General features: G+C 39.6%; 1 protein-coding gene across 3 annotated transcripts in view; it reads right to left on the bottom strand.

The window, feature by feature from the left end:
• Positions 1-20,008, bottom strand: part of si:zfos-2326c3.2 (misshapen-like kinase 1) — an 84,619-nt gene that overhangs the window by 35,724 nt on the left and 28,887 nt on the right. Inside the window, exons 10-16 of one of the 3 annotated variants that reach the window (XM_049585196.1) lie at positions 19,692-19,864; positions 15,195-15,267; positions 14,463-14,586; positions 12,298-12,414; positions 11,664-11,795; positions 4,803-4,868; positions 18-341 (exon numbers count right to left, since the gene is read on the bottom strand). In XM_049585196.1, the coding sequence (XP_049441153.1) occupies positions 18-341; positions 4,803-4,868; positions 11,664-11,795; positions 12,298-12,414; positions 14,463-14,586; positions 15,195-15,267; positions 19,692-19,864 (1,009 nt within the window). Of the gene's footprint in view, positions 1-17; positions 342-4,802; positions 4,869-11,663; positions 11,799-12,297; positions 12,415-14,462; positions 14,587-15,194; positions 15,268-19,691; positions 19,865-20,008 lie in introns of all 3 variants that reach the window. The other 2 variants (XM_049585195.1, XM_049585197.1) reach the window with 2 other exon arrangements.

Raw genomic sequence — 20,008 nt, 5'->3', positions numbered from 1 at the left:
GGAAGACAGGCTTTTACCGCTGAGCGCTGGCTGTTTGCAGGGCGGCTGGGCGAGGAAGCAGCAGCAGCAGTAGCAGCAGCTGCGTTCCCACTATTAGCTGTTAGCTTCTGGACTGCTGCCACAGGCTTTTCTCTCTGCCTCTGCCTCTCTCTCTCCCTGTGTCTGTGGTCGTGCTGCAGCGACAGGAGCTGGGTTTGGTCCTTGGGCAGGGTGCGGTGGGATCTCCTGCCCGCTGACGGCTGCTGATGCTGAGCCAGAGGCTGGGGCTTGGCTTGTGGCTGTAGCTGAGGCTGGGAGAGCTGGGCCTTATGCTGAAGCAGCTGGTTTGAAGCCACGACTCTCTATGTAGCAAACATGAAAAGCACACATAGAAACTGACGGAGCCTGGGAGTGTCTATATGAAACAACATATATGCCTGCCGTTTTGTGAGGCTGTAATGTGTGAGAAAATTTCAGCAATCAAAACCTTGTGACCTGTCATTGCAGAGTCAAATAAATGAGGCACCTAATACCTGCATTGATACAGAGAGGCATTGTTAGTCTTCAAATTTAGATACTTTTAGCCTTTTTTCTTTTTAAAATGTCCATTACTGTATCTGAGGCATACAATGATGTTACTGTCACACCAGATCTCTCATTCTCAGAGGTCATTTTTTGAATTTGAATCCTTCAACTTCATTAGCTAGTTTTACGTGGACAAATCAGCAACACATGCCCTGCAAAACACAAGTGTCACTTTCAACTGATTTCAGCCCCTCTTGCCAAGATCAGCTGATTCAGATTTAATGAGATTTTCCACATTTTTTGTTATAACACTATTCTGAAATAGCACACATAATGGTAGATGATGATATTGTAGACTAATGTTCGTAATTCAAATTTTACTTCAAATGGAAAAAAATCACTTGAGACATAAATCACAAGGAATAGTAATATTATTATGGCAATGCAGCTTCCAGTGAGTCAAGATGTTACTGACAGGGACAATCAGAGCTAATGCTTATTTGATACTGTGGATTGTATTCTTATAACTCTTCATATAAAGTTGTTAAATGTACACAAATGTATTTGTAAGTTTTCATTGTAAATCTAGTGAGTGTTGCGCATACATGCTATTTCTAACATAATGGACACTCCCGGGTTCTGTAGAGACTGACAAGACAAGCCATGGTTTATGCATGAAGAACCCATAAAACACATATCATCAAGCTTGTTGTGACACACACTCAAAGAAGCGAATAAGAAAGAAGCTGATTTGATTCACTTCTTTGGTGTAAAACATAGACATATGAACACACATTCATAAAATAGCAATCAGTCTAGTGCTGGCAATGAAGCTTGGACATATGACGACAGCTGGTTCTGTGGCTGGAGAATCTAATTTGCAAGCACAACTTTCTCCTGAGGAAATGCAATAAAGGCACAAATGAAAAAAAAACCCACTATCATCATCTACATCTCACAACTCTGATTTTCTCAGGCTTACAGCTGTAACAGAAGAATATATTGTGGGGAGGGTGAATCTTTTAAAAAGGAGGATGACAGACTTTTTTTTAAAGACGTTGCATTTTTGTACATTAGACATAAAATTATTTTTAGTTTGTGCAGATCAGCACCAAGACTGAGCTCCAGGTTTGCCCAAACAGCCCAGCAAAATACTAAGTTACACAGTGGTCCTTTTGGTTTGTTTCACACTGACGCTAGCCACATAAATATGAAAAATATATGGGTGCAAGGCACTGCATCTCAGAGTATTACAAAGAAGAGCAACAGAGGCAAAATCTCAGAAGGAGTGTGTGTACGATATGTATGCACACGCATTAACTCCGTCAGAGAGTTCACAGAGAAACACACACTCCAATGCACCCCTTCTGCTGAAAGGTACTTTCAGGGTTATTATAACAAGCCATGGAGTTCCTTAAAGACAACTAGAAAGGGGAGAAACACTTGGTGTACCATCCTTCTATCCACTTAAGACATCAACATTGCTGCCACATGCCGACTAGATGAGATGAGATTTATGTGAATGCTGCTATAGAGGGGAAACCACCAGACATTTAATGCTGTTTCTTAAGAATGAGAGGACACACAGTGAGAATGCTCAACATACCGAACTAACTGCGCTCAACTAACAACAGCACTTAAGCCACGGTAACACTGCTTTCTTAGTCCCTGAGACAGAGCCTATTTTCACAACTATATTATAAAACACTCAACGGCAGCTATCTACAATGCACCAGCTGAATTAACATGAACAAATAGTGACTTAAATAAGAATGCATGGCTGCTCTATTTGGTAATTTACACTGTGATTAGGAATTCAAAAAACTGTACTCGAATTAGTGCATCTGATCTGATTGAAGGTAAAATTACATAATTTACAGCTCATCCAGTGACGCACACACTGATATTACAGCTGTTAAACTAAAATCAAACTCAAAAAATGTGTTGATGTTAGCTGTTAAAGTTCAAATATAGAGCTCATGGTGAAGCTGCAGTGAAGACCGATGTCCATGAACAATGGCAATAGAGGACTTCTTAATAATTTATGGTGTGGTGATGATAACTGAAGCAGCTTAATTTGAGTTAGCTAGCATGACAAAATGATGAAAAATAAAAGTCAAACAGAGGGAACAAAGGTGAAAAAAAAAGTTGTTTTCAAAGATGAGTAAGTATAAAATAAGACATCCACACTAAATGGCACCAAAAGTCACCAAAAAAGAAATTGAACTGATTTACCTTAACTAATGAGATGTAACCCTTACCCTAACATTACCCATCCACTCATAGTAAACAGTAGATAGATACATGGAGGCTCATCTTCTGTCTGTCTTTCAAACTCAGGACACTGACTAATTTGGAACCATAGTCGTCTGCATTGTGCTGCAAAAATTAGCACGTCCACCTCAGTGTCATGTTTCCATCAATGCCAATTGGGGCCAATTAGAGCTGATAAATACCCGAAACTCCTGCAGAGTCATTTGACCCGGGAATGAATTGTAATTTTTCCCCACTAAAGACAAAAGTCAAATATTAGTGGCTTTTTTGTCCAGTGGGAAAGGGACGTAACTCTTGTTGACAAGAGTTATTGCATATTAGAAATGAAAAGTGTGCAGGATCACAGGGAGCTAGAGTGATAAAAAAAAAGCAAAAATAAATCTTCCATCATCACTGTTATTGAGTTAACAATGTTCCATTTCTTTAATTTCATGAATCTACAGGCTATGGTGTAATAACACCAGCAGCTAATGAGCAGCTCTCATTAAACTGCACAATCATAACAACAACAGGGCGCCAGGAGGGGTCAGACAGAAAAGATGAAGGGAGCTGGGGAAGCCAAGAAGTGTTTGAGAAAGAACAGAGACATGTTTGGTGAATTTGTATGTCTGAAACCCCTATTGAGATTTGATAGTCACATTTTGAAAGAAAAACCGAGAGTTGAATGGAAAGAGCGATGCTAGAAATGAAAAAGGTTACATGCTGTGAACGACGGAGGGAGGGATGAAGGGAGGAAACCACTGAGGAAAGGAGAGAGAAGTCATGCTGGGATCAGCGGAGAGAGAGAGAGAGAGAGAGAGAAACAAAAGTGATGGCGTGCTGTGTGATAAGCACTGGCTTAAAAGCTTGTCAAGATCTGACACTACTGGTACAGTGCAGTATATGTCACTGTTGTCCCTCTGAATTCCAGACAAACAGAAAATTAAAAACTCCAATCCTTCACTGTCTCCTTGAACGAGAACTTCAAAATGATGAACCTCCCCAGAACCACCAGAGGTGTCAGGCATCCAGAGCGTGACTCAAACACACTGCCTTTCTCTACCATTTGAACACATGTGCAGTATAAAGACACTCAGAGACTATTTGTTTTACTTTCTCCTTCTTGATCTCTTCCCGGCGCTGCTGCAGTGTCTTATAATCCTTTCCTCTTCGCCTACTCTCACGCTTTTAATTCCTTTCATCTTACTAGGGGCCAGGGACACAGACAACAGCAGTAAAGTCATCTCTCTCTTTCTTTGTTCTTCTTACACAAACTATTCCTCTTGGAATTCAGTCTTTGGATCTAAGCACATTCTCTCTTTAGCGTTACAAAATTATCTTCTCATATTATCAAAATGGAAGCATCACTAGTGCCGAAGTCACCAAACCTTTTTTCCATCGCTGCCGATTATTTTCTACAATAATCTATTAATAGTTTGATCTATAAAATGTCAGGAAATACTGAAAAATACCTATCTTAAAGTTCTTAAGTGTGACATGATGTCTTGAAATGTCTTGTTTTATCCATCTTGCAGCCCAAACCTCAAAGATACAGAGTTTACAATCACAAAAGACAAAGAAAAGCAAAAGCAAATTCTCACAATTGAGAAGGTAAAACAAGAGGTTTAGCATTTTTTCTTGGAAGATTACTTTAACAACTAAATATTTTTTTTAAAAAAAAAGTTGCAGATTCATTTTCTGACAATTGACCACAGGAAAACATGTAGAAAATCTTAAACAGAGAAACAAACAGACAAAAAAGAGACAATACAATCACAGATAGAAACTTGACAAGAAACAGAGAAAGAAGAAAAAAAATGTAGAAAGAAAGACACGACATCCACCCGACAGGTTAGCAGCACAAGCAGAAGACCACTTAACACACAGATTCCCACGCAATGTGTGTTACTGACCAAAACCACTGGCGGCATTTAAAATCAGCCCACATTCAGAATATTTCAAAAGAAATTCCACCTGCCCTCAATCATATGAAAAATAGAGCAATCAATGACAGGTAAGCAAAATATAGAGTGAAGGTTTGTTACCTGCTCTGCGGCGGAGTCCTGAGGCCTCACTGACACATCGGCACTCCGTTGCCTGCCTCCCTGGTCCTGTTGAAGAACCACACACACACACCACACACACAAACACACAAACATGAACAGATAGCCACATGGTTGAATTAAGATATCAGTCAGTATGTTCCATGACTTTGATTACTTTTTGCTCAACCCTAACAACTAAATCTGATCTGGATTTAAATTTTAAAATCCTATCGTTTCACATTGTATTCTTGTTTGGTCCTCTCATGACTACGATAATACTGGAAACTCTCTCACACACACACACACACACACACACACACACACACACACACACACACACACACACACGGAGGCTTACTTTAATTAGGGTATACTAAGGTCTTGAGCGAATTCTGAGAGGTGGGAACTAAAATATTCAGAGTGTGCAAGATGGCATGGAGCTTTTAGCCAACGCCCTCGACTCTAAATATTTCATTATGACCTCTTTTTGAATTTCTCCTGGAAAATCCTTGTATGTCCAATTAGTCCAAACTGGATATTTTCTTACATTTAAAATGTTTAATTAAATCTACTCTATTTAAATATTTGCACTGATTACACCGTTGCCTTTATATTGTGTTTATTCAACTCAGATCACATTCAGCAGAGCTTTAAGCTGAAACGGCAGCTTAACTTCAAAACTTCCAGGATGAACTTTGCACGTATGGTAATAAACTTAATTGCGCTTTGAGCCATAATCCAAGATGAGCATGCACACAGAGGGTCAATGGAGTATTAACAAGAATGACAAGAACAGTAGAGGACACCAGCTACATCATCTAAATGCTGCAGGGTGAGTACAGCTATCACTTAGTTATTCTAAAAACATTAATTGCATCTCAGTTAGAATGCGAAAAAATAAACAAGCACTAATGACCAAACTAGCACAAAACTTTCTTTGCATCAGGAAGGTAGAGAGTTTTGGGGAAATGTGGTTTGACAGCGCTGAAGATAAAGAAAAACATCTTATTTAATATCTATGTCAACACAGTGTAAAACTAGCACATTAACCTAATGTGCAGTTATTTCATGTTGTCATCAATGCATTTATCTCAACTGAACTTTTGCTGATTGCTTTTTTTACATTCATCCCAATCTCTACATACAACAGTATAAAAAAAATGACAATAATACCACGAATTGTTCAGCACTTCATTGATTCCTGTCAGGAAATTCCCTTTACAGGGAGGTCAGGATGTCATACATGTCTTCTCCACATGAAAGACACTTGCATTATACTTACAACTGCCACTGCTGCTATGAATGTAATAAAAGAATTCTATAATGAAATGATGACGTCAACTCAATTTACAGCACAAAGGAAGTGCGTCAACAATTGTGCAACCAAAACAGGAAGAGGATAAAACTTTTGATTTCCCCTTTAGCTATTGGTAGCTATCCCCAGTTACCAAAGAGTGTTAATGTGTGTTCTTTGCAGAGACTATTCCCAGTAGTGGAAATGATGGACAGTGGAACAACCAAACCAGCTGTGAAAATGGTAGTAGTTACAAGAGTCTGAGGAAAACGTGAGGTGATTTGGTTGTCTTTGTGACAGTGGCGCCAACAATAATACCACATGGAAACGCTAGAGAGGAGGGAGTTGAAAAGTTGTCTGTTTCCAATTTAATATTCTGATGTTGAGCAGCTTTTTAATGTTTATCATGTTCACACTCTTTGTTTTGTGTGTTGGCATGCTAACATTTGCTAATTAGCACTAAACACAACATAAACCATGGTATTGGACAAATGAACATTTTGATGCTGGATGATAAGTCAGGGAATCACTATAGTGATTACAATTCATTCTGAGGAGGATATGAGCATCTGTAACAAAGCTCACAGCAATCCATCCAATTGTTTGGGACATTACACTCAGAATGTCAACCTTATGGTTCGCAACGGATCACCAAAGACAGTCGGATACATCGTCTGGTGACGATCAATTTTTTAACAAAATTAATGGCATTCCATTTAACAGTTCTTGAGATATTGTAGTCTGAACCAAAGTGGTGGACTTACTTAAGTGGGTAGAGGCGAGCCGTTAGCGTGGCTAAAACTGACTATAACCAGCCAAAGTTGGGTAGTTTAATAGTTACCACTGTACCACCATAGCCTTTAAACAGCAAGCCCCCAGGAACGGCACTTGGCTTTGAGGCCAACTTGAGGCCAGGTCTGTCACATGATGCCACTGGGCCCAAAAATACTTTTTCCCACAAACTAACACTGTGAAAGAGATGTCATTAAATTAGTGGATACATTTTTTTGAGTGTCACAAATGACTTATTATATTATTGGGATTTGATGCATTTGGACTGATAACACTGCGTAAGTCTAGAAGAGTTGCACAATTAAATCATTTTATACCCATTCAAGTTAGTGGAGGGCTAAACTAGAAGTAAGACACTGGTGGAAAGTGCGCTTAGTCATAGGGTCTAACGTTGCAGAAGATCAGGGTACTTTTATACTTGGGAAGTCCAACTGTTTTGGCTTAATGTGCCACTGTTCAGCTTTCAAAGGAATGAACGGGGCCCCTCCTCCATTGCTGTATCCAGGTCTCTTTATACATCCAAGGTTAAGAGTAATGGCACTTTTAAAATTCTAGTTGAATGAAAAATGGCAGCTCTAATGATATTGCAAGTCACATAGCGACCAGCTATTTTCTACAACCTCATAATTTGTTTAGGGGAGCAAGGGGCAGCAGCATCTCACATCATGCATTCAGGCAGTGTAGACCATAGATGGGTTGCCAGTCTGTTAAAGGGAAGTCACACTATTCACTTATCATATGATAACAAAGCAGTTAAGGGAGCTGGTAGAGGCGGTTGATCAGTCACTGTCTCCGTGCACTGTGGCAATTCAAACCCTACACTTGGCCAATTCTCTGATCTTTAAGTCGAGGACATACCACAGAAATACATTATGTGGTGCTTGCCAAATCAATCAAAGTGTGAAACGATTGGAACAGCAGTGCCAAGACAAGTTCTTCATCTGACAAAATACAAGACATCACATCACACACTCACTTGAACCTGTCACATAATTAAATGCAGATGCATTAAAACTTAATGAAGCATCAGATAGATCCATCAAGCATGCTGAACTTAATGACTTCGAGGCAATCTGTGTAATCAGAATCTAATATGTACAGATAGCTCTCTGCCACATACACACACACCAGCACACCAAATACACATATAATATAACTAGACAGATATTAATAGCATTGAAATACAGTGTCTTCTACATGAAGAAATTACAGTTCCTAACCTGCTCCTTGGTGTTAATATACACTTATTGGAACTCACTGGTGTGTGGGATAGATTCATTACGCATGTGTTAAAATTAATGATAAAAAAGGGAATCTCTGATATAGTAAAGAGAGCTATGTGTCTTTCTTCAAAATGACTGGAATAGGCAGAGACACTTCACCCTCAAACACGAACTGTCACAGGTACCGTCACATTGTAACATTTTCTCACAGGAAAGGTGAGTTTTAATTTCCAACAGATTTGTATGATGTTATAAATCAAGTTCTAAAAAGATAAAAGCAATTTTTATGTGAACTGCATGAAGGTAAAAGACCTTCTTCAAACAGGAAACTGCAGAACATAAGCAAAACAAAGGATTTTTGAAATGCATTTAATCTCCATCTGATTTACAAAACCTTTGTGCTGTGAAATAAATTCTTTTATACATATGGACCATATCTTTTATTCATATTTCATTCCTCTAGATTTGATTCAAGCAGCACCTGCATACTGCCTGTTCTGCTTGATGTAAAATTTATTAGGAAAAAAAAAAAATTTGGAAAAGAAGGTTCCTATTTCTCGTATTCTGATGGGATTAAAGTTGATGGAAATGTGTCCAAAAGGTCACTTTCCATTTCATAAAGTTTTGTCTTTCACAGGTCATAATTATAAAATGATGAATTAATAAGATCTCTTCTTCTGGCCCGCCACACTGAGGAGAGAGTGTTTTTATCACCTGGGTGACAAAGGCTGACAGGTGCAACCACTGCATCAGAGCAGTGCACATCAAACGCACCTCAAGCTTACAGAGTTTCTGAGCAAAACAAGTTCATGTGTTAACTCACTGCAGCATCACAGCCCAAGTGTTCCACACACTCACCTGCCACAAGGTATTCCTTCTGACAGGTTACAAGGATACAGACATTATGTAACGTTGGTCTTACATCAACTGCACATCCCAAACAATTCAGACTTGAGACTGTTATATTCATTCACATCAAAGGTGTGAATGACCAGGACAGTTGTGGTACAAGGGTCAGACAAAGGCTTTCTATCACTCATAGTCTACATACTGTTCTATGTCTTTAATAGCATTTCTAAGGTGTTAAAGAAACAGAGATTAAGGACATCCGACAGAGTTATTTATTATTTATTTATTGGAAAGAAATTTCACCAGTACCCCGAAGCTGCACTATTTCTATTTGAACAATGGGTAAAATGACTATTTTGACTAGCCACTACACTGGTGGCTAAAGCCTCCATACAAGGTGCCACCTGCTACTCAGTTAAATATTCATACACATCCACACATTGATGGCTATGCCATCGGGAGCAATATGGGGTTCAGTATCTTGCCCAAAGATAATCTGACATAAGGACTAACGGGGATCGAACAGCCGAGCCGATAAGTGGACACCCCACTTTATCTGCTGAGCCACAGCCGCCCCTAGAGCCAGATATTTACCCTTGTTTGTTTATACAATCAGTAATTTTGGAATCAAACAAATCTGTGTAAATAAAAAAACTCTGTATATAACTCAGGGGTGCTGCCTTATTTCCTGCGTCACACAGAGTGTTGTGTGCCTGATGTGCATTTTCCTTTGCTGTCAATGGGTTGTCTCATCACTTTTTGGATAAGTTAGCAAAACTGTAACCTAAAAAGTTGTTTATTACCCCAGTCTTTGCCTTAACTCCAAGATTAAACCTACAGGAGACCCAACATCTAACTGTTAATTCAAACAAAGATGATTTTCAATCAAAAATTGACTTTTATGAAGATTTTTCCTCCTTTTACTGCGGGCAACCATGACTAACCCAACTGGTGATTACTGTTCTCAATGACCATCATCAACCACATTATACTGGAAAATGTGAACAACTTAATGGTGCTAAAATATATTGAAATTTAGATGGACTAAATCATGTCCCACAACAAAATCTACTCAGATGGGGGGTCTGTATTCTGATTTACGCCCAGCCCACCCAGGCTTACATGGAAGACTTTTAACTTCCATGTACACTGGTGTGAGACCAGCTGTACAAATTACAGGAAAACATGAATAAAATATCATGTATGCCTTCATACTTATTAAATAACCTGATCTCATATTATATGTATGAACATGCATTTCGAGGATGGGGTGAGACAGTCCCGGAGCTCACCAAAGCGTGCACTAACAAGTCCTGCAAATCCACACCCATCCACATGAAGTTTTTTAGGGAGTCCTGTGTCATCAGCCATATTTGGCCAATTTTACATTATGAAAATTAACATTTCATGACATCCTATCCAACAGAGATTTTGCACTCTGGAGCAAAGTGTAGGACCAGTACTGGACAGAACCAGCATTCCTAGTGTCTGCTTTAAAATGAATTCTGATTTCCTTCAAAATTTCTTTTAATACCCAATTTCATGCAGGGAAGTGAAGTACATTGTAAACTAGGGATGCACCGAATATTCAGTAACTGAATATATTCGGCCGAATATTGCAAAAAAACACACATTCGGTATTTGGTGGAATAAGTTAAAAGCAAGGCCGAATAATAGCGGCGTGTTTTGATAACGCAATCAAACAGCGTGCCGTGACGAGCGGAATAAAATGTTGGTAGTGTGGCGATCCGTCCGTCACCGCACTCGCATTTGCGTCTAAAAATAGTTTGGAGCGAGCAAAATAGGCTTAAATCATTCAGAACGCTGTGCGAGCAGCCTACAGATTTCAACCACCAGCAGAAACGAAAGGCGAATCCCACCGACTGTGGGTTGAACGGGGTCACAGACACAGACAATAATGTATTCCTGTCAAATACGGCGGCCATCGGCTTACCGGCGATGGAGAAGTCGGCTCCAATAATATCCTCTTCCTGCCGTCACGACTGCCCAGAAGTACCTGAACAGCCGAGCCAGCCGAACACAGGTATGTGACGTGTCAGAGGAGAAACGAGCCGTTCACGGCCCACAAACCTCACTGCACTTTAGGGACTGTTCTTTACTTATGAAGGGACTGTCAGGGGAGGAGGGTGGCTGGTTGATTCTTATTATCTTATCTTATTTTATTTATTTATTTCATTTTGATCCCCCCTATGTTAATCACTCATTGATGCTGTTTTTGAAGTATAAATAAGTCAGTAAGTAATTTATTCCATTGAAATATCACTGATGTATAATAGAAAAGTGATTTATCTTTTTATAAATGACAAAAGGCACATCTGCCTCATTTTTGCTGTGGTATCGTGATACTACTCAGAACCATGATATTTTCATTGGTATCGCACAGTGGGATCCAATTTTGGTACCGTGGCAACACTAATCTGGAGGGGGTTCATGTGCAAAAACTAATGAAAAACTAAACAATGATATTCGGTATTCGGCACTCGGTATTCAGCCAAGCGTTTAATAATATTCGGCTTCGGCCACAAATTTTCATTTCGGTGCATCCTTATTGTAAACACAAAATCTAAAAAAAAAAAAAAAAAAAGCACAAAGGGGAGAAAACTGAGCCCCTATCCTCACCTACCATTAACAACAACAAAAAAAACTAAAGTGATGAATACAAAACCAAAAGTTGATCTTTACCTGTCTCCTGTCACTCCTCTTGTTCCTCTCATCCAGTAAGATTCTGTTGTCATGGAGATCAGACTCCTCCCCAAGCAAGATCTCTTGAAGCTCTGCCCACTGATAGGCGCAGTCTGCCAGCTGCCGCCTCTGCTGCTGTAAACAGCAAACACAGTACCCATGATCACAAAATTAAGCACACTGACAACAGTCAAGCCAAAATCATTAACTAAACTATATTTGGGCAAGTGTGAATGGCACTGTTGTGTTTATTGTTCACTTTGTCGCAACATGTACATTTTCTGTTTATATGCATTTAGCTGGCATTCTTAAGAAGCACAACGCACAGTAAAAAATTCCAGCTCTGAGATTATCAACATGACACATGGCTGCAATAGTTGCAGGATGTTGTGGGATCACATATCAGACAAGTAAAAGCTTCCGAGGTCATACGTGTGGGAGCAGTTAGTGGGCAGAGTAAGGATGTGACTCAGAAGGTGGAAGATGACACTGATGTGTTTCTTGTAAAGATGTCTCTGATTAAAATGGTGGATTTGAACTAATCTTCTCTTCCTCTGAAATGTTTTATCTCCTGCTTATTGACCTATAAATGCTCAGTGAATTCAGAGGGAAAATGTGAAGAAGTGATACTTACATCCTCTAACTTTTGCCGCTGCTCATGTTGCTGTTGGATCCTCTTTTGTCTGTCAGCTAGTAACTGCTGCTTGTATCGCTCCTGCTCCGCCAACTGCTGCCGGTGCTGCTGTAATGCCTGGACAGGAATATGATAACATCATGGTTGAAATAAAATTAAGAAAATGACACAGGCTTTCCACACACTCAAGTCTTTGATTTGAAGGTTAAATATATTAGGTTAACTTGGCTCTGTACTAATAAAACCAAAACTGAATTATGTTTGACTTTGATCCAGGGTCAAATTGCCCGCTGTTTCAACTGCGATATGAGACAGTTACACCCAAAACTTTTTACAAGACTAAAGGTTAATTGCTAAGTGTGAAATCGGATTAGAGCTCAGAGTGGATATTATGGTCGTCTACTTTTCCAACTAATATGAGTTGAGATGTTTTATACATTTCCTGTGTGATAAAAATCTAGACTAAATGAGCTAAATGAATGAACTCAAAGTTGCTGTACTGAAAGCACACTTTGTAAATGACCTCTTTCCACTATAACAACTGCTATTAATAATTAGGGCTGACACTACCAATTGTTAACATCATTATCAATTAATGTGCCAGTTATGTTTTGATTAATTAACTAATCATTAGGGCTGTCGAAAATTTACATTTTAAATTGCAATTAATCACATTTTCAATCGCATGTTTAAAATTCCATGACATTACATTTCAAAACAGTTTTGAAGTCCATTTAACAAGGTGAAGCAATTCTGTCTTTATTGGGAATCAAATGAATGCAAAGAAATTTGCTTTATGATCTTGACCTTTTAGATTTTTTTCCTTCAAATAAGTGCTGCACTGCTACAACAGAGTGATCTTGAAACCATGACAACACGGCAACCTGAGGAAGTCCCATAGACCAGATTCACAATGTTTTAATAACAGTATTACATCACCGTATTTGGTGATGTGGTTGCCCACTGATCAGCTGAATGCTCAGGTTGTAGGTGGTAGCTCAGACTCAAAGTAAGTACCGTTTAACACAAGGTGCATATTACTTTTGACTTGTCAATTGAGCCTTCTGGGAGTTTTTTATAGTGAAACAAGGCTTTCAATAGCACAGTGAAATCATTATTTTCCATCACAGAGGCAGCAGGAAGCTGCTGTAGCGGCTTGACTAAGGTCGAAGGGACAAAATAGCTGCATGCAATTATAAAAAAAGAATGCTTTATTTTGGACCTTAATTGCTTGGTGGTAAATGTGTAAATGCTGTCAGCCCTACAAATCATTCTATCTGTCATATATGACAAAACATGATTTCACAATTGAAACTGGCAAAGTTATATTACTTTTGTACTTTTCATCAGCTTTAATTCTGGTTTTTTAATTTTCTTTTTCTTTTTTTTTAAATTCTGTTGAGTTTCCAATAGTTTACATGGGTTTGTTTGTTTGTTTCATCTCTTTAGTTTTCATTGTTTCAATTTTTTGTTTCAATTTTGTTTTTAATAGTTTCAGTATTAATGCTTTTACACACTGGGGACACAAAAAGACACAAAACTGCAAAACGTTCGCCTGCATCCAAGGTATTCAAACCAGCAGTGATTTGTATTTGTGACAAATACTGGGACCATACTGACCCACAGCAGCATCTGGCAGTCAGAGGATCTAGTATGTGCTGCCCTTGTCAAAGTTGAAAAGAATGATAAAGTTTGCTGTCTTGGTTTAGACTGTGGAGCCTCCCTGGTGTTGTTTCATAATCCTTCTTAATTTAGCTATAATGTGATTGGCTGATGCCTTTATCCATGGAGTGAAAGCTTAGAAAAATTGACCTCCTAAAAAGATTACATTGTATTTTGCTTGATAATATTTGCGTTCTGTGTAAAAGTACTTATGGCAAAAATAATAGTTAAAAAAAAATATATTGACATGAAAGTTAATTGTTCACGGTCTGGAACCTATGAATATTTAGCATTTCAAAAAAAACAAAAACAAAACTGAAACAATCTATCATTTCCTCAATTAAAGCAGATACACAAACTGGACTAAATTCCACGTGCTATATTTTGTTAGAGATGAGCACTGATGTCATCATTGTCATTCACTGTATTGTATTGTTTATATTGTATCACTGTATACATCATAAATCAATGTGTAAAAGGTTGCATATGAACTCAACACCTACCTGTTGTCTTTGCTGACCAACACCTCCCCCGTGACCTCCCTCTCTGCCCCCGTCACGATCCTCTGTCTGTAAACGAAGAAACTCCCGTCTTAACGTCCACTCACCAGGAACATTCACTATGGAGCTGGAAGAGGAAGAGAGGGAGGAAGACAGTGTCAATGATAAAAACAGCAACTGCTGGGTACTGAAGTACACTTGAGGATGAAGGAAAATACCCAATCACTTTCAATTCACCAATGAGATGGTCATGGGCACAGTAACACACATACACACACACACACACACACACACACACACACACTTAAAGCTCATCCTAGGAGAAAGTGCTCCGTTCCTTGTGCCATCTGCTGTTTGATGTCCAGGGACAGCAACAGAGATGCTAGTGCATCTGTCCATGGACGTAGAAACACACACATTCCCTGTAGTGATTCATTAGCTTCATATGTGAGGAGCACTTGAGCAGAGAGAGAGCTCATAAGTGAGTGTTAATCTACTGATTAGCGCTGATAATGATGATTAAATTTTAGAAATCTTTGAGAAACTGTTTGCATGTTTATCTAGATTGATAAACTGTGTATGCTTAATGCCATGTCCTCTCCGTGTATGGAAATCTGCAGCAACTACTGTGCTTCTAAGTTATCTCCCTGCTGCACAAGTGTGTAATCTTTCATCACACACCCTGTGATCAATTTCCTCAACAGATATTCATGCCTAGTGTAAAAAGGCTTTTACCTGGGTTCTCCTTCCTCCTCTGTTACCTCGTCATCCTCTTCTTCACTGCCACTGTACTCATACTCTGGACCCTCTGAGTAAGAGAAACACAAACACAAATAAAGCATATGAGTGTTTTATTTGGTTAGTATCAGGTCATTAAAACTATATATCTAAATCTCATTGCAAAGATCAATGGAAATGGAAATTAACAATTTACCACTCCTCTCAATCATAACCTCTGACCAACTAGCAGTATGTGGCAGTGAATATTACTGCAGAGACTCTGCCCTCTGCTTGGGTTTTCTGGGAGGTTTGTGGGCATGTACCACTAAAACGCAACACCACAATGCACACTTTAACTGGTGACCCCTTTAAAGAAAAGAAATCAATAACCCTGCATAGTATACCTTTAAAACACTGAGACAACTATTGAAGCTAAAACGATTAATGAGTTCTGTCAGTTCACATAGCAAATGCTAATTTTCACATAGAAAAGTTTGCATTTAAGACCTGGGTTTTATCATAGCACCAGCTGCAAAGCACTTGTGGAATGTGTCCTGCTCCACTTTGGTGTCCATTTTAACCCCAGCCGCATGTCTGAGTGTGAAACTGGCTGGTTCTCCACTGTAAAATGATGCTTTCAGTGTTTGTCAGAAATGAGGTATGATCGTGGGTGGTGCTTGGAGTGAAGGCCTCTGATGTGTTTGCACTGGTGTGGGCATTCTTCTCTGGCACACAGTACTGCATCTCTGGCTTTCTCGACCAGCCACTGTTTCATTAAAAATTCCTCCATGCCTGCCGTCTTGTTCTTTCATCGTCTGCTGCCAGTAGCAATTTAGTCATTATCAAAGCCACACTAAAGTATAGTGTGGGCAAACTTGGGCAATAAGAAAGTAAATGAGAGTCTTGTTTAGTGGAAGACATATGGGACAAAGTTGTTACACCATGGCTTCAAAACAACACTGCTGAATCATCTCAATCCTGACCCAATGCAGTCACTGAAAAAATGCTCTCTCCTTTTACATGCGCCTCCTTCTATGGGATCCATAACACATATGAATTAGCGTTATTCTCTGCCGACACACATGAGTGTCATAGAAGTGCTGTTTTAGTATAACTGTTTTTGAATGTATATTAGACCTAATAGTTTGGATTATGGATTGGAAAACTGTCGAGGGTTTCTGAGAGTCTTTCTACACAGAAATCACTGCACACGCCACAGGACACTGTTCCAATGGGCTTTCTGTCCAAAGGCCAGGAAGATGGGCCAGCCAGCTTAGCATAACAACATTTGGCCAACATATGGTGTGAATGTAGCTCAGGCTAACTTGAACATTCACTTGACACACCATATGTTGCCATTAACACGCTGAAAGGTGTGTTTGTTCGAGCCAAGAAGAAGGAATACGACTGACAAATTCTGCTTTTGTAACGCACGGAGGGAACCTCTGCTCTGTTGCTGTGATGTCATGTTTGAAAGTTTTGGCTCATGTCGTGTCTTTCTGAGCCAAAGCTGCAGGAGAGAAGAGCAATTTGAGGGTTAATGCCTACTTCTGCCGACTGAGAAGTGGCCGTTTTTTTTTGTGATTCATCTTCCAAAACATAGACCATCTTTGGCCTAACTACACTCTTGGGTATGCTGAAAATGACACATCCTTTTTGCATCATGTCCGCCGCATTGATTTTTTTTTTTCTTTTTCATGCAGCAGTGACTTTTTCCCACACGCACTTAGACTACCGGCATTTCATTACTCTGGAGAGGCATAGGGGCACACACACACATACACACACACACAAACACATGCAGCATGCAGAAACTCTACCAGTCATTAGTGTGTTTTTATAAGCTAACAGAAGATTAGAACCAGATGGCCATTCTGTTTCCTCCTTCCTTCCCCTCTCAGCTTCTCTCTCTCTCTCTCTCTGGTCTGTTTCTGTCTCTCTTTCCCTCTGTTGTTATCACTGTCTCTTTCTGTCTCTTGCCCCTCTGATCCGCCTGTCTTTCAGTTTCCAAAATGAAGAATAAACCTAATGGACAGTACAGGGATTTCTTACACTGCTTGAATATCAACGTGTGAACAAAAGAGAAGCAAAGTCATAAATATCTTCATCTTCTATTACCCTCCCCCCACTCCTTTTCTCCTACTGTCATTGCTGTCATATATTCAGCACATGCTACTCATACAGAGTATGATTCATTTTAAGAGCAGGATGAGGATACAATTCCCACCCTCTCCACATTCCCTAATTTGTCTCTTGTTTTTTTTGTCCCTACACCTGCCCTTCTTTTTCTTGTCTCAATCTCTGTTACTGTTGAACATTTTCCCGACTGAACTCTGTAGAAAAGGAAAGGAAAGGTCAGCGGTGTACTGTGCAGCCTTTTGGCCCGACCTAACATTCTCCCTCTTTTGCTCTCTCGCTCATTTTGTCTGGCCGTCTTGCTGTTGCCCTTCCGCTGTATTCAGCTCAATTAAAATATCTGGCATAACTGGCACAGTAGGGAAACCTGCTGTCCAACCAGTAGTAATATATGAATCATAATCATATGGATATATCAACATCTGTCTAAACTAGAATTACCACCTTGTGATTGTATACCTCTGCAAACCAGTAAAGTTGCAGTTACTGTTTGCATCCATGTCTGTGAAAACTTAGAAGACACAGAAGATCTGTACAATCAGCACAGTTTCAATGTGGACACCCAAGATTAGTGTCCCCAATTTAGTATCTGACCAAATGTCTCCACTTCTGTTCTTTAGTGATGGTGTTAAATAATGGACAGAGGTGTTTTTGCAGAACATTATGATGTCACAGTGAGCTGACCTTTGACCTTTTGGATATAAAATGTTATCATTTCATTATTATATTCTCTTAGACATTTGTGTGAAGTTTTGTCACAATTAGCAGATTCATTCTTGAGTTATGGCCAAAAATGTGGTTTTGGGTCACAGTGACCTTGACCTTTGACCATCAAATTCTAAATGGTTCATTCTTGAGTCCAAGTGGACGTCTTTGCCAAATTTGAGGAAGCTCCCTAAAGGTGTTCTTGAGATCTTGCTTTCATGAGAATGAGACAGACGAGGTAACGGTGACTTTGACCTTTGACCACCAAAACCTAATCAGTTCATTTAAGTCCAAGTGGACAGTTGTGCCTTAAGGCCTTCTAAAGATACTGTGTGCCTGAAAAGGGGACAGATAAACACACATACGGATGGACTGACAGACAACCCAAAACCATAATGCCTCCAGTCACGGCTATCACCGACACAGAGGCATAAAAACTTTCAGTGCTCCCTTGCCTGAAACTGTCTTTGTGGTTGCAGTGCACTGCAGCACTAGTGGGCTGAAGATGTTATGAAGTGTGGTCTACTGTAGCAAAATAAAGACACAGCAATATATAATACATGCAAAAGGCGTTGTGTAAATTGTGGGTAACACCTAACCTAATGAAACATTTCCACAAACAGCATGCAATAAATTAGCAGAAATGCAGTGTTTTTAACAGCCTGAGCGAAGCAGCTGCTGTGCCATTAGTGCAGCTGGTGCACTCGCTCAGCTTAAGTGTGTCGGTAGGTCTTATTCCACTCCAGGCTGCCTGAAACTCACCTAATGCAGTGAATTAGTGAGACATAATGGAAAATCTACTCTGTGAAGTGCCCTATTTGTAAAGTATTTAGAAATTTCATTAGTTTTCCAAACCAGATTCCTTGACTCTCACTGTCTGAGAATCACCTCTCAAACACCTGCACAATTCTAACAATGCAGGTCAGAGATGGTGACCTCTATGTAGAATAAATGTGGGTGTTAAATCAGGACACTTCTCCTCTTTCTCTGTGTTTCGTAGAGTCAAACTGTGTGGCTTTTTGTTTTTACAGTAAGTGCTTGCGTGCATGTGTCTTTATTCAAAATCGTGTCATTGTTAAAAATTGTGAAAAGCATGTGTTCACTTATTTCTGCTTGTATGTGTTTTGGATCCAGTCCTTGCTGGACCACCCTGTGACTTGAAGTAAATGAAAACCATGCTGTAGCTCTCCTTGTGCAGAGTTACCCTCTCACCCTACTGACAAACAATCACATGGCATGAAATAGAAAATAATATCAGCACAGGTTCTCCTTTAGGTCACCAGCCCATGGAAAAATTCCCTAGGATCATCATTACCACTGTAAGTCATCCTATATAAGCACATCAGATGAATAAATTCAGTTGTAAATACAAGAACTGAATAATAACTGACTCACTGGAATCAATTCAAGTGAGTCAGTTTTGCTCAGGAAAACTCAGGAAATCCCAGGGAAAAAAATCTGGCCGCAGTTCAGGTTTCAGTCCTATAAAACTAAGACAGAAACTATAATCGCAGACTGCATTTAATATTCTGTGCATCCATCTATCTACCGTACCTGTCTACCGTACCTGTTAGACCCTCTCGACATCCTTCTATCTATCTCCTCTACCTCATTTCTTTAGCCCTTCACACATCTGTTACTGGTTTATCTATTACATCAGTTTGTTCTCACCTTTCTCCCTTTTCTTCCTGGTTCTGTCCAGGTGATCTTTGAGCATGATGCGAACTTGTCTCTCATTAGCCAGGTCCCGGATGAAAGCGTGTCTGAGCAGGGCGTCAGTGGTCGGTCGCTGCAAATGGTTCTTGACCAGACAACTATCAGCAAACGACAAGAAACGCTTCGACCTATGAAAGAAAGAGAGGCAGCCAAAGAGAGAAGATGGAGGAAAGGACAAACAAAACATGTTAATGAAAAAGAGTTAAGAGTATTGTAAAAACCTACACTATATAAAGTCTGCTTTAGAGAATACTTCACCTACAAAATGTTCA

Source organism: Epinephelus fuscoguttatus, linkage group LG9, assembly GCF_011397635.1.
Source record: "Epinephelus fuscoguttatus linkage group LG9, E.fuscoguttatus.final_Chr_v1".
NCBI classification, from domain to species: domain Eukaryota; kingdom Metazoa; phylum Chordata; class Actinopteri; order Perciformes; family Serranidae; genus Epinephelus; species Epinephelus fuscoguttatus.
This window is presented reverse-complemented; position numbering and strand designations above follow the sequence as displayed.